The 21,960-nt window shown below is 47.9% G+C and overlaps 1 protein-coding gene across 1 annotated transcript; it reads left to right on the top strand.

The window, feature by feature from the left end:
* Positions 1-221: 221 nt before the first annotated feature.
* Positions 222-17,124, top strand: LOC8033188 (thioredoxin domain-containing protein 11). Its single transcript, XM_029987427.4, has 8 exons — positions 222-1,274; positions 3,996-4,058; positions 4,118-4,231; positions 5,487-5,666; positions 8,209-8,397; positions 12,022-12,134; positions 14,562-14,642; positions 14,964-17,124. The coding sequence occupies exons 1-8, from the start codon at positions 432-434 to the stop codon at positions 15,235-15,237; spliced, it is 1,857 nt and encodes a 618-aa protein (XP_029843287.3). The 5' UTR covers positions 222-431; the 3' UTR covers positions 15,238-17,124.
* The last annotated feature ends 4,836 nt before the right edge of the window (positions 17,125-21,960 follow it).

Below are 21,960 nucleotides of genomic sequence, written 5' to 3' on the forward strand. Positions count from 1 at the left end.
TCCAGAACGATGTAAAACTGGTAAAACCGGTAAAACCGAAAGTTAAGGGCAATATTTTGAATCAACAAAAATACAATTAACGTAGTTTAAAAGTAATTAATTTTATACAATAAATCAAAGAGCTTAAATGTGGCTGAAAAAGTTAAATCACGATTAACTTCCTCTTAAAATACGTATGTTTAAAGCGCCCTCTGCATATGTGTCACAATTTCAATAAACAAAAGCGAGCCGTGCAAGGTGACGAGTCAACATGGCTGCCCCGAGAGCAGTTTCGAAGCATTCCGAAAGCGACGGCGCCTATCGCCCCTCACCGACGGCCCAAGTGTGACTTCGCCGTCGCCCACCCACCTCCAAACGCTCAGCCACGCAGCAGCCACGCAGCCGCAAGACGACGGAGCCACGAACCGCAGGTCCGTCGCGATGACGTCACGATGGAGCACGATCCAACCCCTGCTAGTCCACGTGTACCAGCGTCAACAAGTGCCGCCGAGTCCGCGCATTACGACGACGAGCGGCCCAACGCGAGCGTCAGCAGCATCCCAGCGCGGCGGTCAGCATTCTACCGCGCTATGACCTCCTACGGGAGGGAGCTGTGCTGCTTCGCGGTGCTGACGCTCGGAGCCTGGGCCACCCTCCACCCGGGACCGCCGAAAACCAGACCGGCCGGTCCGCCGCGACCCTTCTTCAACGTGTCGTCGCTCGTCGCCGACCACTACGACGGCCGGCTCGACGGCGACGCTCTCAGGTGCAACGACATATCGGTGGTCCTTTACTACGCGCCGTGGGATGCTCTGAGCTTGCGAGCCCGCGCGCCGTTCGCGGCCGCCGCTCGCGAGCTTCACCGGGAAGTCTACTTCGCGGCCGTCAACTGCTGGTGGCCGGAGGGCGAATGTCGGAAAACGTACAACCCGTCCTTCTTTCCCGTGGTCGTGGCCCACGTCAGGGACCACGGGGATGTGGTTTTCCCGCTGCGCGGCGGTGTGCCGACGGCAAAAGTGCTGGTGCGCTTCGTGAGGCGGATCATGAGGCCGCTGGTGCTCGCGACGTCTGGCGCGGAGTTGGACGCGCTGGTGGAACGTCACGCTGCCGTGCTGGTCGGGGCAGTGGACGGTGTCTCGGACGGTGCTTACAACGCCTTCTACGCGCTCGCCACTCAAGCCGTGGCCAGGGACCCCTGGGACGAGGTCGGATTCGCCGTGGTGACCAACCGCGGGGCGGCCGAAAACGTTGGGATTGAGCACCCGCTCACGCTGTGCACCTGGAACGAGACCTTGGTGCGTGTTGCCTTTTCTCTTTTTATTTTCCTCTTTTTAATTTCTGGGTGAAATTTTTTTTGGGGAACGAAATTTTTTTTGGGGATCTGGGGCGCCGGGAGCGAGAGGAGGGGCAATGTTTGAAGCTGCAGAAAAAGGGAAAGTGAGTTGTAGGGGTACCATATCTGTCGTGGCTCTACCTAGATGGCTAGGTAGTGAAAAGAGTGCGAATCCTCCCCCTCTTTCTCAGCTCTACTACCTTCCCTCTCCCCACCCCTTCAGCTCTGCTACCTCCCCCTCCAGGCGCCGTTTCCCCCTTTTGTTAGCTTTTAAGTTTCTCGTACATGACAACATGAAAGCAAGATCATTCATATATTATATTTTTTCATTAACACGAAAGCTAAGCATTTTTCTTATTTATATACCACATGTTACAACACAGAAAGATGAAATAGCACGAAGGAAACTCATGAAGCGAATACGTACAACATACTGCGTGGACACGTATCATACTCCAAATTACGACATACTTCCCAAGAATACTGACGTAATAGAATAAAAGGATTCATAATTAACACCGGGGACGAACCAACAAGTAAGGGACAAACACACTGACATGGTAACCCAGGAAAGGGGGGAAAACGAAACGGACAATTCAAAACTCCAAGTTTCTCTCTAAAATCTCGCTTTTTTTGTCCTTTTGTATCTGATTTTATTTGTGTAACCTGAAGCAGCTCGAATTTTTTTTTTAAACTCTCTCTTCCAAAGGCCCTTTGAACTTATTTAGTTGAGATGTCATCCTGTCTTTTTCTGTTCCTCCGACGTATGTATTCATTTCTGCCCCAGTCTCAGGTTTATTCAACATGGTTATTATTAACCTGTTACATGCAAATTAATATCTACCCTCAGTCCCACCAACAGGAAGTATTCACTCGCGCCCATAGCTCTGTGCCCTGTGCCGCGACTCGCACAAAATCCCGAACAGAAACACACACCAATAGAACCTACCTACCCGGCTCCACCGCCGACCGTTGTTGGTTTCGTTACGCACTGCCCTCGCTTCGCAGTACAAAAACGAAAAACGATGAAATGCCACATTGTGCAGTGGTCACTACTTGAACCAGTTTTGGGGGTTCGAGGCACCCTCAACAATAATTCACCAAACTTCATTGCTGCGTTACCCTGGTGCTGTGGTCTAGAGTTGGTGACAGTTCGGGGGAAGCTCCTCGTATCTCATTTCTCTTAAGCAGAGCGAACACTGGAGGGGAGGCGACCTCCTCTTTGGCATTCGCTACGCTGAAGTGGAAAGAGGTGGGAGGAGCTTCCCCTGCACTTTTAACCTCATCGACTATGGCTGTTCAGTCTGCAGTGATCGCTCGGTCCAATGGAGCACTCGGTTGAACGAACCACTTTGACAAATGAAACTCTTTGCTTAGTGGACCACTCCACGCTGTGGATCGGTTCACTGAACAGGGCACTTGATTGAATGGATCACTGTTAAAGGGACCACTCCGCTGAATGGACCGCTTCATGGAGTGACCCACTCAGTTTAACGGCCTGCTCGGTTGAATGGCCTGCTTTGCCAAACGGCTGAACAACTCCATCGTTCAGCCAATACCGCTCCACTGGCATTAAATGAACCACTGTGTCGAGTGGGCTGTTTTTGTTACTTGATCAAGACTTCGCATTGGTGCTACTGTATTGTGGCAAAAGCGTTGTACGGCCAGGGCCATCCCGCGCCAAATCGGATATGCTGGAAGGGCAGCAAAAGAAGAAAGGAAGACAGAAGGTCATGGCTTGAAGCAGAAAAAGTATGGAAAACATGCCACTTTGCATCAACCTTTAACAAGTGGTTGTTCAGACATTAGCAGACTGATAGCAGATATGCATTTAGTTGCTCACCCAACCTGGAACCACCAATGTACGCTTAGGGCAGGGGTCGACAACCCAAGGCCCCCGGCACGACCTAGAAAAGGAACCCCCCCCCCCCTCCTTTGCAGCTTACTCGCAGACCCAAGAAGCACTCGGAAGTTAGGACCACAAAAGGTGTTAGACAGGAATATGGAGCGCCTCCTACTAGCATTGTCCGGCATCGCCATACTTGGGCACAGAATGCCTTCACTTCTTCCCCCCCCCCCCCCCCCCCACCCCCCCCCCTCGTCTTCCCGACTTACCGTCCGGCCCCCTCCGTGTCAACTTCGTGACGACTCGGCCTGCCGCCACTAAAGGTTGCCGACCTCTGGCTTAGGGCATTGACCGTTCGGTCCCCTGTTGTCTTGTGAATGCTGCCATTGCATTCTCTAGCGCAGGACCTGTGCACTCGAAGATTATCACAATTAAAAAAAATGACTTTCTGAGCTTTAGTTGAGATATGGTGCCGGTCTGCACTGTCACAGATTTTTTTTATTGTTTTCCGAGGACAGAAAACCTCTCCTTGCGATTTGAGGTAAAGCTTCATACAATTGGCGACAATGATGTTAAGCAACAAGATGGCTGACATGGAGTTACTCTGAAGCGTATGGTAGCTTATTTGGTGGCTGTATCCCACCAAGAGGTATTCACTGGCGACCATAGCTGTGTGCTCTGCGTCCAAGCGCACGCCGACGGCGACTGTTTGTCAAACTTTTTTCGCACTGTCGAGGTTGTTGTTTATTGTAGAGGCGATCTCCCGCCAACAATGACGTGCGAACACTTCCCATAGACTCGCAAAAGGAAGGACGGTGGAATCTTCTTTCTCTGCAGCCTTTCGAGGGAGAACGCAGCTTCAAGGCAGTGCTGGATTGGGTCTTCGGCCACGTTCGGAGGGTGAGACGTCTAGCTGGCACTTGTGAAGCTGCTTTTCTGATGACTGGATTCTGTCTCAGGTGGTACACTGGGTCTGGCCATCCGGTCTCAAGAGCAACACTCTGTCCGGTCTGGTGGAGAACCGCAGTGCCCTGGTCTTGTTTGCACAGCACCACAGTCGAGAATACTTCGAGGTGAGCTTGATTTTACCACCTCTTTGTTTACACAGGTCAACTGAACACAGGGTGCATTACTACTGGGTAACTTCGTGATAACAACGCACATTGTGTTTTCCACTGTGACTGGAAAGGGCTCACTGATATGGCCAGCATGGGGCCCCACACTGAATGACCTTATTTTTATGGCAAATTTTTAGGTGTATGGAATTCGTGAATATTTCGCGGCTATGAAATTTCATGATGGGGAGTAATGTGCTATATTTTCCTTGTGTAATACCCCTTCAGAGTTCCCCAAAAAATAAATGATGACGACGATGACCCATTACCATGGGGTGATATATTCACGAGATTAATTTTTCGTGCAATATCTTTTAAGTTGCAGAATGTGCAAAAATGTAGGTCCTCTCAAAAATTAAGTTGTTTACATTATTACGTGTGAGCCCAGTGAGCAGTGTACGGTTTCCACAAATATGAAAGACCCACTCATAGTGTGGGGCCAAGACAAGAAAGGCTGGTAAGGGCATGGTGCATGTTGTGGACAATTTTGTACAGCTTCGAGGGGAGCAAACCTCAATAATGCAACCACACTGAATTAGTGCACATTGAAGAAGTGCCTTCCCTTCCCTCGGAGCAACCTAGAGTTGCCCAAACTGCGAGCAGCACTTCCCAGCCGCCGTCTCGGCCACATGCTCCGAGTGAATCTTTCATCTTAACAGAGACTACCGTTATGCGAGTTTGAGATGGTTCTGAGCCACTGTTTGGAGTGAAGAGGTGCCGACTTGTTTATGAAACTGGGTGTGTGCATATCCTCAGTGGTGCCAGCGTTTCCTTTGCCTTTGTGAATGAAATGAATCTTTGTGAAGGAAGGGAAATGTTGTGAATGAAGTGAATCATCTTTATGAATGAAGTGAATCATCTTTATGAATTAAGTGAATTCTCATGTGAATGGAATGAATCTGTGAATGAAGTGAATCATCTTTGTGAATGAGTTAATCACTTTTATGAATGAAGTGAATCATCTTATGAATGGAGTGAATTTGTGTATAAAGCAAATCTTTGCAAAAATGTGAATGTTCTTTGTGAAGGAACTGAATCTTCGTGAATGAAGTTATTCATCTTTGAGTGAAGGGAATCATTTTGTGAATGGAGTGAATATGTGGATGGAGTGAATATTTGTGAATAAAGTGAATCATCTTTGTGAACATGTGAGCACCTACTGATGTCAGCAGTTGGTGTAGCGCAACCTTTTGGTGCCCCGTCACTCCCACAGCTGCAGGAGTTGGCACGAGAGTACCACAGCTGCGGCGGCATCGGAGTTTCCGAAATTGGGTGTCGCGGCAACGACAGCCTGCGCTTCGTTGCGATGGACCCCCAGGAACACCCCGAGTTTGCTCCCCCGGGCCTCCTGAGCTCTGGTTCAGACACCGGAGCCGTGGTGTTTGCCTCTAAGGTATGGGTGTTCAGTAGAACCCGGATATATAGAATTAAAGGGAATTGTAAAATAGTTTGATATACCAATAATTTGATGTACAAAAATATCTTGAATTAATCTAGAGTTGAAATTTCCTGGCGTCTTTGCTAATACCGAAGGTCGGGACAAACGGGAGCTTACCAAATAGAGTATCCAAGGGCCGCTAAATACAGTAGAGTGTAGTTGGCAAAGACCGCAAATACCGCCGCGCTTACACGCGTGCCTGGCTGGGACCTCCACACAGCATAAGTGACGAAACACATAAGAAATAATAAAAGAAAAACGGAAAAGTGAGACATATAGAAAAATCTTTTGATCCTTAGAAAAAGTTAAGAAAGCAACAAAAAAGAAAGCTCACTAAATTCAGGCAGCAGAAAAAGAGGTGAGAAGAAGAATAAATAGGCAAAGCAATAATGGCAAAAGAAAAAGGTAAACACAGAAAAAAGGTAAACACAGGCAGTCAAAATGCAATTGCACAACCATTGTCAAACACTGAACTTGCCGAAGACTTTCTTTTTTTGCTTATTTTAATTTGGGGTTAGGGAGTCGCGCAGCATTAGCAGTGCTCTGGGAAAGGGCGCAGGCTACCGTTCCGCGCGCGCGCCCTTCTTGTTTTTGCCATCCTACACTTTTTTTTACGGTTCATTGTTTCTTTTTTTCCCACAACTGCTCTTTCGCTGCGTATTTTGCCGCCTGTATGCTGGCTTGGCGGTCTGCCAGCCACGCAACGCAAGCGATGTGCTCGCCACAGGTGCAGTCGGATCGCGGGAAAAGCAACGGGCGGCCGGCGTTAGGCCGGGCTCCGTCTTAGTTCACTCCCGCCATGGGAGTTGCATGCAAAAAGACAACACCCCTATACTATTATATGTGAGTTTCAAGGGGATGTTTGGTCTGTTTGATAAAAACAATAATTCGAAATACGGTAGTGTAATATAACCGGGCTCGACTGTATGTCTGGTATATGGATGCTTTTAGGCAGCTGTGCACTGGTGCATCCACGACTGACCTGCACCTTTTGCACACTTTCATTCCATTCGCTTTGCTTTGTCCCTGTGGTCGCATGACAGGTCATTGACCTTCTATATTCACCGACGGGTTGAGACCTGTAGGTCGTTTTTTTCGGATAACAACGGAAGGACCTACAGTCGCCGATCGATTATTCGAACTCCGCTCGGACTGAAAAAACGTCCGAATAATAGAGCAGTCCAAAAAATTAGCAAATTGAAAAACTTGCCTTTATTACTTCCAAGTGGGCTTAAAAAAGCCGTAAATAGTGCCTTGGTTAGGTTACGCCTCCGTTTCCGTTCGACAGCTTTCTGTTAGCTTGAGAATCGCTGCCTTCTTTTCTAGCGTTCTAGCAGAAGAACAAATGGGGCCATGACGTCCAAGCCAGCGTTGTCCGAACGAGATCAGAGGCGCAAATCCACGAGTGCAAAATGGCGACTGGCGACGTGAAGGAACGAAAAACAAAGCAAAATGATAATAATTATGATGATGATGATGATGACGTGCAGCTAAATGGGAAAAAAAGGGCTAGCATAGCGTCACCTAGCGGTAAGACTCGGGAGTGCTCAAGTAGCGCTGCCAAACCAAGCCAATCCATTGGCAGCCAGCATAGAATTCAAAATGGCCGCTTCTCGGTGGTGTTTTCCGCTGATCGCTCGCAACGATTTTGTCCGAATAATCAAACTTTCGGACTTCAAGCTGTCCGAAACATTGGTCGTGAATATACACTATTTCTATGGGGTAAGTCACGGTTCTTCCTTTAGGTCCGAAATACAGAACAAGTCCGAATTATCAGAGTCCGAAAAAACGGTTGGCGACTGTATCTGCTGTTGTCATCTTGTTGGAAAATATAGACGCCACAGCGTTTCTCGTCTCCAACGCAGACTTTGGGGGGGTTAGTTGTTGCTCATTTCTTTGGATGGGTATCTCGGCAAGGCCACGGAAGATTGGTCGTGGCGACTCATCACAGACCCCTTCTGCGTCTGTGATCGCAGAGGGCGTCTCCGAAGGCCACACGGAGAAATCATGTCATTTTCTTTGAGCTTCCATAAGTTTGCGGCGCACATAAAAATGCCACTGCCGTTTTTACCACTAGTTTCTGACTTTTGTTTTATGATTTTGTGTTCTTATGGATCAAGAAATTTTGAGAAAATGTAAAATAGTAATTAGACATGAGGAAGATACATAGAAAGGGGGGACGGACAACGAAGACTTCCATAGACTAAAATAGTTGAGGGGCGGTTTGGAGGAGGGAGGTGGGGAGCGTGCTAGAGGAGGAGTATTGAGAAATTCGGTTGCGATAGACAAGTTACATAGATTTCACTCTCCTTCCTATCTTTCCTTTTAATATGCTGGGAACTCAACAAACCGGTTGTCCGATTGCCAAGTTTGCACGTTTATTGCACAGTCGCCAGAGCAGGTCACATTGTCGGCCGAGCACGAGAGGGTAGCATTGCCGGAACCGTGAGCTTCGGCCTGGCCTGCAACGGGCCGTGATTTGTCCACCTCTCTGAAGGAAGAAGCTCAGTACGTGTTGCGGGGTCCCATCGACGCAGACGCGCTGAAGCACTTGGTGCGAGGATTCAACGACCGGACGCTTACGAGGCACCTCACTTCGGCAGGGCCAGACGGGTGCCGGCGAGAAGACGTCATCTGCGAGTTGAACGGCCCCTCCTTCCGCCGCCTCGTGGCGGACGCAACTCAGGTGCGCGGTGGATCGGGTCGTTGTTGGTCTGGCGAAGCCGTTCTTTCTTGCCATGCTCTGGTTTAACTGTCGGTTGAAGGGACACTCGGCTCCCAGGAAACATATTAAGTGTGTGGATAGGACATGTATGTCGCATGAACAAACTTGTGTCCATCTTCTACTAGCTTAAACTATGCGGGGCGCAAGTTCGTCCGCCTCTTTTGCAGGGGTCGTGATGATGTCGGAATGCCGAGTTCTGATGGGCTCCGATTGAAGAATAGTGGGTAGACATCAAAGCAAGCTGCCATGACGCCTACCCACTATCCTTCAATCACAGCCAATCGGAGCTTGGCGTTGGGACGTCACCACAACCCCCGCGAAAGAAGCGGACAAACTTGCGCTCCGCATAACCTGTGTTGCTCACGCTATGCCCTGCTTGAGATGCCTCGTTTTAGTGGACCCAAACTTAAACTAGCCAAGTGGCTATGGGTCCACCTGCTTTTTTCAATAACATGAATCTGCCTTAATGATAATAAAACAAACTGAATTGAATTTAACTTTTCCAGAAAGAACATGTGGTGCAATAGATGTGCTTGTAATTTGAGATATCATCCCCAAAATAGAAGCATGTTCGGGCATTGCTCAAATGATTCGCAACCTAAATATTGCGCTCAGAAATCTTTTTTTTTTTGGTGAGTTAAAATTTGTATTGTTTCATATTTAAACTTAGAATTTAACTTAAACATAAAAAGCACTTACAAAAAAAACAACTAGCTTTTATTTTGCAAAGAGCTGCCTAGGGTGGCAATCAATTCTAGGCAGCCATCTGCCCTAGCTACTGTACCTGCTTGCTGTCGGCCAACACTGTGCTCGCACCTGGTTGGCCGTGCTGGAATCTTTCTCTTGCAAATGTCTAGTGTGCGGGTGAAGGCACAGGCGTGCGAGCCTGGCTGATTGAAACTACGTAGTCGGTTGCTACATAAGACCTGCAGTAGATGCTCTGCCTCCATTGCAAGCTTTCTAGCTTTAGTAACACTTCGGCAAATGTGCAGATAAAGCTCGACTGGAGGCAACAAGCGTGACCTGAAGGCGGAGCTTCTCCTGTAGATTTGCCGAAACAGATCGTTGGCGGCATTTGCGAGCTACAGGGGATGCCTCTCTAGCTATCATCATCATCGTTTGTGACGTCACGGGTAGGACAGACTAGGACAGACCGCGCAGTTCTTGGATTCCTTGGCTCGTCAGCTCGCTTCATGCTCAGTTTAAATAACACATGGCAAAGCCTGTTTCACGTGTTGTGTTCATTTGGTGAAGTGATATTTGTAGTGTAGGGCATTTTACCAAAGCTTGAAACCGTGGCACGCATAGGCACGCCAACAAGCAGTTTTGGCACTGAGGTCGTTGAAGCGCTAGGACGGTGGTGTGCTGTTTTCTAGCCCAGTACAAAAAGCTGGATGATGAAAGTAGAATATCCAGTGCTTTACCCCACTACAGCATATACCACGACAAACTGGGTGTATTTTTTATTATTATGCGGACAAAATTAACTGAGAAAGGAATGCCTCATCAAATTGAAAATAGGAAAGCGAAATTCGAGAACCTCTCGCGTGTGTAGTGAACACTTCAATGAAAGCGACTCCGTGTGTCCAATTAGTTTCAATGTATTCTGTGAGTGCTAGTGTCTTATTAGTTCCAAGTTGATTCCTTTGTCTAGACTGTGATTTTAAAAAGCGCAAGACTAAGAAGAGAAGAAAGAGGAAACCGGACAGAGCGCTTTTCAAAATCACTTCTTCTCTTCTTAGTCCTTTGCACTCTTTAAAATCATCGTCTAGATGTTCAACCAATTAGCCCCCCAACTAATTCTGATGATTACCAATAAAACATTTTACCAAAGCTTGAAACAACTCCGGAGGCTGGCCTTCGGAGTCGTTTCAATTAAATCCCTGCTTTTTCTTCCGGACGACGCGGAACAAGCTAGACTCCCTTGCGATTGAAGTCTTAAATTTAGTAAGTTGGTTAAACTTACGCGTCCCCAAAAATTAGGTATACACCTGCTGTGAATTACCACTGTTTGTATGATTATTTTGCTAACCCAAATGTGCATGATGCATGATGTGCTTATCAGTGAGCGATTTTAGATCTGTGAACAAGCCTTAGTAAAAATTGGATAGAATAGATTAACCCTTTAAGTGCCTTGGATGAGCTGAGCTCGTCAGCCGCTTTTTGGCTAGAAATGCCATGGACAAGCTCAGCTCATCCAGTGGTCTTTTTGGTAGCCCTCAATTTCACGGATGAGCTAGGCTCGTCCGAGTAGTTTGCGGCGCTGATCAGAGATGGCAACACTTGTTTTAGTTGGCACATTTTTTTTTCCGCCGCCACTGATCTTTTGCGTAATAACTGTTTGAAATTTTATCTGTATTACTAGAGTAATAAAACTTCAAAATAAAAAAATATGGCACTTTTAAATTACTTTCAGAAAAAAAAAGTGGCACTTAAGGGATTAATCGATCGACTGAAATTGCTAAACCATGTCCGACAATTGAAAAAGAAAAAATTATTTCTGCTCTTTTTTATGACCTGATGTTGCGATGTGACAAACCTCTTTGCCATGTATTCGATGCTGGAGGAGTTAAGCGTCAGTAGCTGATGAGCATTTGCTCGTCAGCAACTGTCAAGTCGCAGTTGAACAGAAGCGTCAATATCAGCGAGCTTAAATGTAGCTAAAATAAGTGTGTGGTGCCTTGCAACACAACCATGCACGCATGCACAGCTAAGATGACAGCACGTCATTTACTCTGGTGAATGCAAATCCTTTTCCCACAGTAGTCTCCCCAAATTCTTACGTGAGGACGACCGGTCTGGCCAGCCTTCTGTAAGCCCTCTCCCCCTCCCGCCCTCGCACCCCCTCTCCCATTCCTGCATCCTTATTCCCTTCCCCTTCACGACAAGGCATGAAACCGGTCGCGTCGTACCCCTTCTAAATATGAATAAAACGTATCCAACAACAACAACCCCAAATTCCAAAAAACAATAATCGGAGAGGCTGTGAATAGCCCTGAGGCGCACCGCGCAAGCGGTAATGCGAAGCTCCTTACTTGTTTTTCAACATTTTGAAGTTATTTTTAATATAAAAAGCAACCTCGAGGAACTGTTTTTCATTAGAAAGGTCACTCGCACAAACGTCCTACATGTTTTTTTAATATATAATCTATTTTTAATTGGCATACGTGGAAACTAACATAGCCACTCCGTGCTTTGACACGGCGTGTCGTCTGCTCGCATCCTACTAGCTCTGTCAGGAAGGTGCCCGCGAAATAGCACCACCAAGACATCTAACATTGCAAATAGCGTAGAGGGATTGTGCTTGTGAGAGTACCACCCAAACCAATAATATTTGGCACTTGGCATTGGCCTCTATGGTGTGTTCACACTATCTGCGTCGCTAAGGAAACGAGACAACCTGTATGACGCAGCATGGCCCAAGAGGCACGTCCCTTTCAACCCTGTATGGACGTTTAGTGCAACGGTAGTGCCTGCAGGGTACTCTAGATCTGCTGGATGAACCATTAAACTTTGATGTTGCTTTTGAGCGAGCCATAGCTGAGGTTGCAGATTGCAAGTTTTCTGTTCTTACTGCCCCTCTAGGATGCCGTGGTACTCTTCTACGCCTCCTGGTGTGGCTTCTGCAAGGCAATCTACCACCACTTTTTTGCTGCTGCGAAGTTTTTCCAGGGATTCTCAGGACTTCTCTTTGCTAGGTCAGTCTCTAAGTTGAGATGCTGCTTTTACACCTGTTTGCATGTCAAGTAGGTGTAAACTTGCATGGTGATGGACAGTGTGCTTTGGTAATAGGCAGTTTCTAAACCTAATTCGAGTATGTTTAGAAAACTTGTGCTTTACTTGAAGTATTTTTATGAGCATGTACTTGTACTTAAAGTATTTTTTGCGGTACTTTCTGAGGAAAGTTTAACTCATGACTTCTAGGTACAATCCCCAAATCTGAAAACAAGAAAGGCGTATCGTCATGTGAAAACGCACTATCGTCTTTCGAGACATCACATGGTCATTTCTCTGAGTGAGGTAATGGCGGCTATAAGACAGATACAAATAAGTCTTATAAGTTGATTGTGTTAAATAGCTTGTCAGCGAGAGAAAAAGCGAATGATGCACCCCAGATTAACCCTGCGACAATGCGTACTAGTTGGAAATTACACTAGAGGGGAATAAAAGGGCATTATTAAAAATTGTGTTGGAAAGTAGTCATACTTTATTTTAAAAGTACAATGTATTTATACTATTTTACTTCAAGTACATTGCATCCAGTGTACTTACTACCTTACTTGTAGTACATAACCTTTTAGTCAGTGGGTACCCGCTTCAAGTACATATCGTGATGGACCGAATCTGCCGAGCATCAGGTTTGGCAAAGTTCAGCAAAGATTCGGTGAAAATTTGGCAAATGTCTACATATGCGCAAGAACACGACGTGGCCATGAATTGCAAATGGACGCCGTGCGGTCGTGCGGTTACCATCGTACAGGATAGTACAACCAGCAGTTATGACGAGGTGCGGAGTAGGTGACATGGTAACTGTGTTGGTGAGCCTTTTCTAGCGCAGTTCTCTTCAATATTTTCTGCCTCAAGAACAGAAGATCGACCACGAATTGGCACAGTCCACTGCGCAAGTGACAAATGATGCGGTGCATTTTGGATAACATGATTTTCATTTAATATGTCCAGTGATGCAACGAGGTAGTTAAAACATTGACTGACGAGTACATTAAAGCACTCCTCGCAATTATATCAATCCTGCTTTCGGCTCGCAAGTAGTTTGTGCCAGAACAAAATAATATTGTTTTTTAATTTGCGTTACTTCCCAGTTGTCATGGATCTGCATAAAAGTAAACGCAGAAGCATCGTGATCGACGTTGCATATCTGACATTCCTAAATCTTCCTAACTTCCTAAACGTCCGTGTGTGTCCTAACATCAGAAACCGGCATTTTAAGGGTAAAAATTAGACGTTGCGATTATCGGATGCACAGTTTCATGCAAAGCTGACATCAAGTGACCCAAATCGAAGAACATTCATGTTTACAATAATATTGTTATCTCTTCTGGCGGAGGCTTAGCAACCGTTGCATTAGTTTTCGTGTGCTAAATGGTGACTCCCAGAGAAAGTAAGAACACAGTGTTATTTGCCTTTATTTTAACAATGTACACACACTTGCAGGCATGTGCTGATGAGGCCTCGAAACCGAAACTCGCGTAATATCATCATTCGTGACTGCTCTACTGGGCCCACTACTACCCGACTTCGTTTTCACACCACTTCTGCAACAAATCACTGTAAAATTGCCAGTAAACAAACAAACTGACACCGATACAATTATCTTGTGGAATATCACCTTATTTAGTAATGACTGTGTCAATATGCTTTACAGGTTGCGTTTAGGAAAACAACACCATAAAGCCTTTTTCACCAGGAAAAACTAAACATCAACTTTAAGTCTGGCAACAACGTAATTTTGCCGTATTTTTAGAAAAGTTTGGCAAAAGCTTGTGCTGAATCCCAAGATTCGGCGCTGAATTTTCGATTTGGCAAAAGTTTGGTCCATCACTAAGTACATAGGCACAGGCACCATACAAATATAGCATTGTGTGGCAAGGCATTTCTTGATGTGTAAGTGAATCTGTTATTTCAATCATTTCAATGCATCTTAACAGCTGTGCACACTAAACAGCTGTACAATCCCTCTTTTTTTTAAATATAATATATTGCCTGTTTAGTGCTGGCATCACAGTACCATCTCACTTGTGATACAGACTGGCAGTTTAGTATTGGGCATCGATCACCCTATGCTTGAGCAGAGATAAAACAGCAAATGGTTCTATGAATCCTAGTAGCGTTATACATGCCATGTTAAACGGATCATGTGGGCACCTACAGATTTTTTCATAATGGGTGTCAATGGGCCCCATATGGTTTCTATTTGATGCCGTGACCCCATATCACATTGCCGTGTAAGACTGATTATTACTATGGGCTATTCTGATACTACAGTTTTCAAACTGGTAACTGAATTTAAGATTGTGAAACGTGAATAGTGTGACGTTTGTAAGTGATTGTGGAATAGTGAACATAGTGAACATAGTGAACAAGTTTTGTTGTGTTTCTGTGCCCAGGATTGACGCAGCCAAAAATGACCTTCCTTGGGAATTTACCATGGAGCATTACCCAACTGTGATGTTCTTTCCTGCCCACAGGTAAGGAAAACTGTTTGGAATAGTTTGTTTTTCAAAACTGCTTACCTAATTAGACTGCAAAAAGTTTGTCATTTGATGCACAAACCCATCTTGCTTAAGATGCCGTTCTTCACACATACCCTGTCGTTCCAAATGACTGCTTACTTGAGTTACGTATGAGGGGCTATAAGCCAAAATGAAGTCAGTTACTACATTCATAATTACAGTGGAAAAGGGACTGTACTGCCTTCAATCTAGAGGTCCTTTCAGTTTGAATTGTTCTTAGTAAATAAAAAAAAAAATCTCATGGAACTTTTTTTTTTTTTTTTGTTACCTAATCAGGAAAGGAGACAGCGTGCCTTACAAGGGACCTGTGACAACGGTGCACCTAGTACGTTTTGTCTTGCGCCACGTCCGTCACGACGTGGCCTGGCAGCTGTTGCGGGTCATGTGCCACTCCAGGTCATGCCTAGTGAGGAACTTGCACAAGGTGCGAAGATGGATGCTGCCAGGATGCCACAGGGGATTGTCCTGGAGACAGTCCTTGGAGGCTAGTCGGAGGGCAAGAACCCTGCACAGAATTCTCTTGCATAGGTTACGAAGCATAGACTCTTAGCACTTCAGGTCCTTGATGGATCTTGGAAATGGACTACTTGATGATACTGTGGTACCTTTTGGAGCTTTTTCTAGAGATGACCACTGATTTCTGGAACAGTTCCCTGGGCATTTTCTTTTAAGTTCTGTCGGATGCTTTTGGTGTCAGCAATGATGTACAAAATGATTCCTTAGGAGCTCAAGTCCCTTGTGAATGGGCTGCTTGATACTGTGGTACCTTTTGGAGCTTCCTCTGGAGACGGGCACTGGTTCCTGGAACAGCTCTTTTATTTCTGGGCATCATCTTTTGGGTTCTGTCGAAGGCTTCTGGTGTCAAGGATGATATATGAAGTGTGATTTCTTGGGAGCTCAGGTCCTTGATGGATCTTCTTAGGAATGGACTCTACTTGACCATACTGCGGTACCTTATGGGGCTCTCTAGAGATGCCTCCGCCATGAACGATGGGGATTTCTGGTTAAAAATGGCAACTTATCGTAGAGTTCTTGTGGCTCGCATATAGGTTTTGAATGGATGTGAGCAAGAAAAAAAGAAATTTCGGAGATTTCAACTTTCAGCTCCGATTTATTTTTATTTAATGTAGGGTCGAACATAGATTGCGAACAATATAATGGAAGAAAGTTATTTTAATGTTTGATACAGGTGACTTCCCACTTTAACCCTTTCTGTTTTTGCACTGTTGATGCAAAGGTTTCTATCCAGAAAGGCTCTTAGGTTACCGAGTGAAGGGTGTCCAATGCTGTCTATAGTACTGCTTTTCCGAGCAATTGTGTGAATGTGGTGATGCCAGCATACACTCTTGGACGCTGTTTGGTAGGATCACTAAGCATCATTTGAAGATTCTATCAATGCTAAATAACAACGAATATTTGGAGTGGCTGGTTGGCAGAGGGCTGTGCTAGCACAATCTTATTCATTTCATGTATGATAGGTCGACATCATACACCTGCAATCATGTCAGCTCTCTATGCACAGACACCAACTTTTGACTCATTTTATGGTGGTTAAAATATTCAAGTAATGCTGTATTATAATAGTAACATTAATAATAATAATTATAAGTACTCAGGAATCTGAGGTAATAGTCTCCAGGAGATATGAATGGATAGTTGATATGATTTTGTAAATAGCATTTTGGATTTAATCATGAGGGGCTCTTAAAAATGAAAGCATATGGATCCTCACAGACGGTACTATAAGTGGATAAGGGTCGAGTCTTCAGGTAGTTTCATTGATTTAGCTGGGAATCTATATCATTTAAGCTTTCAATGTTCTTTTCTCCATCAAAGATATCTCTCTTCTGGAACTTTGTGGATTGCTCTGAGGATGAAGAGTAAGGTGTGCTTGTTTGAATGTTTGTACAGGTGTAAGCTTGGGTTGGTGAGTGGATGTCTTATTGTACATTTGAATTCAATGCAGTGTGCTGGATAGGTTAATGAGGCTTTGCACATATGCTTGTTACACTCAGTTAGTGCCCTGATTATGGAAGGCAATCTAAGGGAAGAATAGCACTATTTTTAGTAATAATTTCATTTGGACTGAACTTTACGATTCCCCTCTGCCTCTGCATTGCAACTTTTCAGGAAAAATTTATTTTGACATTATAATAAAAAAACAACTAAACAACCTTTTTTTTTTCATTTTGCTGTGACCAAGGCATTACAGTGAGGGAAATATGAATTGTGGGGTTTTATTAGTGGGGAGTGCATGGATGTCAAAGTTTATTTTCTTATAATTGAAGCGATATATTCACGTTGGAGATGGTTATACCAAAAATTATTGTAATTTTGAATGTGAACTGAAGTGGTTAAGAGAATCACTTTATGATGGTGGTTTATATACCTGTGCTGATTCTGCTGGTGCCAATCACTGAATAAATGTTTGCATCTATAGGGTTGTTGTTCATTACCTGCATATGCAACGTCAACACATTAAAAAGTTGGTCCTATTTACATTCAGCATCATGATAAAGCCTTTATTTGTGCCAATCAACAACCAGTCATGGTCTGCAATGTGGCACAGTGAAGCAGTTGTACAGTTGTAAAATGTGCTCAGCAATACTTGTTTAAAAATGCAAATAACAATAAAACTAGCTTGTGCCACGCTCGTCAGCGAGCGACCGCGCGGGTGGCCGAGTGGTTACCGTGCTTGACTGTCGTGCAGAAAGTCTGGGTTCGATTCCAGTCAGTGGAATGCTCTTTGTTCTTTCATTGCGTTCTCGTGAGTTCGAGAACATTCTCGTCAGATCGAGTTCTGAATGTTCCAGTCGCCGAACAATCTAGGCCGATTGTTCCAGAACCCAACGCGCGTACATAAGGGACTCCGCGTGCTGATCTGCAGTCAGTTTTCGCCCAGCGTTCGACTCTGCTGCTACGCCGACTTCGACGCCCGCGACGCTCCGTTGTTATCTTTTGTACCCTTTTTTTTTTGGCACAAGTTCGCCACATTAAACGTTTATTTCTTTCTGTTTATTTATTGTTTATTGGTCACCACCCGTGACATTTTGGTGGAGGTGCGGGGTACCGCATGCCCGTGCAGCGTTCCCCTCCCAGGACCCGCAGTGCAAGCCCGACTCCAAGCTCGCTGAGAAGACCACTCAGCGCGGAACCTGAAACTCGGACCAGCCGCCGCACCAAGGGAGAGGATCCGGAGTACGGTTTGCTCCTGGACAAACCCAAGCCGAAGAAGACGACGATGGACAACCAGTCGCAGGCCCCCGCCGCTCCTGCCGTCGTCTACCTACCCGTCGCTCCTCGGACACCGGCTCCCTTCCACGGCGAAAGCCACGAAGACATCGACGACTGGGTCCAACAGTACGAACGAGTGGCCCGTCATAACGGGTGGACACCGGAACAGTGTCTGCAAAACGCGTACTTCGCCTTGGAAGCCACCGCCCGGAACTGGTTCGAGGACCACGAAGCTTTGATCACTTCCTGGGAGCAACTCAAGGCTGAGCTGCGAAGAACGTTTACGAACCAACAACGAAGAGAACGCGCGGAAGAGCTTCTTCAAGCGAGGATTCAAGGCCTTAACGAGAGCGTCGTTAGCTTCGTGGAAGATGTCCTGCGACTGAGCAACCGCGCCGATCCTTAAGCATCCGAAGCAAAGAAGCTCAGAGTCTTGATGCGTGGCGTCAAGGAAAACATTTTCGGTGGTCTTGTGCGGAGCCCGCCTACCACCGTCGAAGGCTTCAGACGGAGGCCACCAACATCGAACGTGCCCTTCAAGCACGAGCCACCCACTATCACCGAGTTCCCGGCGTCGGTTCCTTTTCGCCTTCCGGCTGCAACACCACGGACATCCGCGAGATGATCCGAGACGTCGTCCGGGAAGAGATCAAGAAACTTCTACCTGCCGCCGCAAGCCCAGCTTCGCCCTCAATCGCCGAGATTGTCAGGGAAGAAGTCCAGCAAGCGCTGCAGCCTGAGGTTCTCGTCAGCACCGCTCCGGAACCACCGACGTTGAGTTACGCCGCAGTGGCCCGACGGCCACCGCCTCCTCGTCGCACCTATGTCACGCCGCCCCGACGTCAGTCTCCTGCGCCGCAGCACGACCGACGCCACGACGACCAGGTCCAGTACGCCTGCCCGGAGCCTCCCGCACCCCGCAAGACCGACGTGTGGCGAACGCCCGACCGACGCCCTCTGTGCTTCCATTGCGGGGAAGCGGACCACACCTACCGCCGATGCCCATACCGACGACTCGGGCTACGCGGGTTCCACCCGAACGACCCGCGCCCCCGTCATGGTGAACGCCCTATCGAGATCGACGAGTACCTGCGACGACCTCAGTCCCCCCAGCCTGCGTCCCGCCGAGAGTTCCGGTCGCCGTCACCGCGACGTCCAGCTTGGCCGATGATCCGACCACGACGTGAAAGCCTGTCCCCCCTCGCTCCTCGCCGGGGAAACTAGGCGCGGCAACCCCTGGAGGTGGAGTTGCCGAAGACGACCGACGCCAAGATCCTCCACGAACGTCGGGGGGCCCCCACTCGACCGCTACCAGAGACCAAAACGACGCCGCTGCAGTGGTGTCCAATAACCTAAACGTCGTCATCGACGGCCACGACGCATCTGCACTCGTGGACACCGGAGCAGACTACTCAGTCTTGAGTGGGAGGCTCTCCCGCCGCCTTCGAAAAGTCACGACGCCGTGGGATGGACCTCAAATACGAACCGCCGGAGGGCACCTCATCACACCCATCGGGCGATGCACTGCTCGCGTCGAGATCCGCGGTGAAACGTGCCCTGTGAAGTTCATCGTTCTACAAGACTGTTCCAAAGACGTTATTCTCGGCATGGACTTTCTGTGTGAATACGGCGCCGTCATCGACCTTGGTGAGAACAGATTGACGCTGCGCAAGCCCGTTCCGTCTTCAGAGAAACCTCAAACAGCGTCAGCCGCCGTCCGAGTCGCTGCCGACCACGTGAACCTGCCGCCGCGATCAAGTGTTGTCGTATGCGTAGTGGCCGATGTAGCTACCTGCGGCGAAGTTGTTCTTGAAGGCAACCTGCAATTACTCCTAGAAAGAGGACTAGGCGTCGCAAGAGGAGTGGCTGAACTTCAGGATGGGCGCACCGTGGTCTTCGTGACAAACTTTCGACAAGAAGCGCAACACCTCACGAAAGGTGCCGCTGTAGGCCACGTCGAGGAAATTCGGAACTCCGCCGAAATCGCCGCGATTGCTGAAGAATCATTCCCACCTCAGCAACACATTACGGCGCCAGCACAGCTCGACATTGACCACAAGCTTCCAGGCCCGAAACGACGGCAGCTAAGTGAAATTCTCGCCGAATACAGTGACTGCTTCGCGACGTCGTCGAGGGTGCGCCAAACCACCATTGCGAAACACCGCATCGTTACCGAGGACGACGCGCGCCCTGTGCATCGATCGCCGTACAGAGTCTCCGTCAAAGAAAGGGAGGTGATCCAAGAGCAAGTGCAAGAGATGCTGAATGACGACATAATCCAACCCTCAAGCAGTCCGTGGGCCTCTCCAGTTGTACTGGTTAAGAAGAAGGACGGAACGCTTAGGTTCTGCGTGGACTACCGGCAGCTGAACGCAGTGACGAAGAAAGGCGTCTATCCACGCCCCCGCATCGACGACACGTTAGACCGGCTGCGCCACTCCCGATACTTTTCATCCATGGACCTGAAGAGCGGCTACTGGCAGATCGAAGTCGACGAACGGGACCGAGAGAAAACAGCTTTCGTCACGCCAGATGGGCTGTACGAGTTCAAGATGATGCCCTTCGGACTGTGCACGGCTCCAGCAACTTTCCAGCGTGTCATGGACACCGTACTGGCAGGACTGAAGTGGCAGAGCTGTCTCGTCTACCTCGATGACGTCGTAGTGTTTTCCAGCGACTTCGACGAGCACTTGCGACGACTCCGAGCAGTTCTCCAAGCCATACGGACCGCCGGACTCACCCTGAAGCCGTCAAAGTGCCGGTTTGCCTATGACGAACTGAAGTTTCTAGGTCACGTGGTTAGTAACGAGGGCGTTCGCCCCGACCCAGAGAAGACTCGCGCCGTCGCAGCATTTCGAGTACCGACAGACAAGAAGGCCGTGCGAAGGTTTCTTGGACCATGTGCCTACTATCGGCGCTTCATCCGGGAATTTGCAAGGATTTCCGCACCACTCACAAACCTCACAAAGGACGCCGAGAAGTTCGAATGGGCCGAGAAGCAGCAGCAGGCATTCGACGAGCTGAAGCGACGACTGCAGACTCCTCCTGTTCTAGGACATTTCGATCAAGATGCGGAAACCGAAATTCACACGGACGCAAGCAACGCTGGACTTGGCGCGGTACTGGTTCAAGTGCAAGACGGCACCGAGCGAGTTATCACCTACGCAAGTCGGACACTGTCCAAGGCGGAGAAAAATTACTCCACGACTGAGAAAGAATGCCTTGCTGTCGTCTGGGCAATCACGAAGTTTCTTCCGTATTTGTACGGGAGCCCGTTCCGTGTAGTCACGGACCACCTTGAGGTTCGCAAGTCTGCTGACTTGCGAACCTCAAGGACTCGTCAGGACGCCTCGCTCGATGGAGTCTACGACTACAGGAGTTCAACATGACTGGTCTACAAGTCAGGCCGCAAGCACAGCGACGCCGACTGCCTGTCCAGAGCCCCCATCGAAACACCTTCCGGCAGCAGCAACGACGAAGACGACGAGTGCTTCCTAGGTGCAGTGAACACGGACGACATGTCACGACGTCAAAGAGACGATCCTGAGTTGCGCGCGCTAATCGAGCACCTCGAAGGACGAGGGGGTACTGTCCCCCGTGTCTTCTCGAGAGCCCTGCCGACTTTCGTCCTCCGACAAGGTGTACTCTACAAGGAGAACTTCGGAGACAACAGCACACCATGGCTGCTGGTAATCCCCACCGACCTTAGAGCGGAGATCTTCCAAGCCTGTCACGACGACCCGACGTCCGGACACCTTGGTTACAGCCGTACGCTGGCCCGAATTCGTGAAAGGTATTACTGGCCGAAGCTGCCGAAGACCGTCCACTTCTACACACGGTCCTGCCACGAGTGCCAGCGACGCAAGAAACCGCCGACGAAGCCGGCAGGTCTCCTGCATCCGATCGCTCCCCCGACCGTACCGTTCGAGCAGATCGGAATGGATCTACTTGGTCCTTTTCCACCATCGACGCAAGGAAACAGATGGATTATTGTCGCCACAGATTATCTTACACGGTATGCCGAAACGAAAGCCCTTCC

Source organism: Ixodes scapularis, unplaced genomic scaffold, assembly GCF_016920785.2.
Source record: "Ixodes scapularis isolate PalLabHiFi unplaced genomic scaffold, ASM1692078v2 PGA_scaffold6__148_contigs__length_123643588, whole genome shotgun sequence".
In the NCBI taxonomy this organism is placed as follows: Eukaryota; Metazoa; Arthropoda; class Arachnida; order Ixodida; family Ixodidae; genus Ixodes; species Ixodes scapularis.

Bases quoted from the DNA above. Each gene is read 5' to 3' on its own strand.
- LOC8033188 (XM_029987427.4), top strand. From the start codon at position 432: ATGGAGCACGATCCAACCCCTGCTAGTCCACGTGTACCAGCGTCAACA. The intron at 1,275-3,995 runs GTGCGTGTTGCC...CTTTCTCTGCAG, and splicing joins GCACCTGGAACGAGACCTTG to CCTTTCGAGGGAGAACGCAG. The intron at 5,667-8,208 runs GTATGGGTGTTC...ACCTCTCTGAAG, and splicing joins CCGTGGTGTTTGCCTCTAAG to GAAGAAGCTCAGTACGTGTT.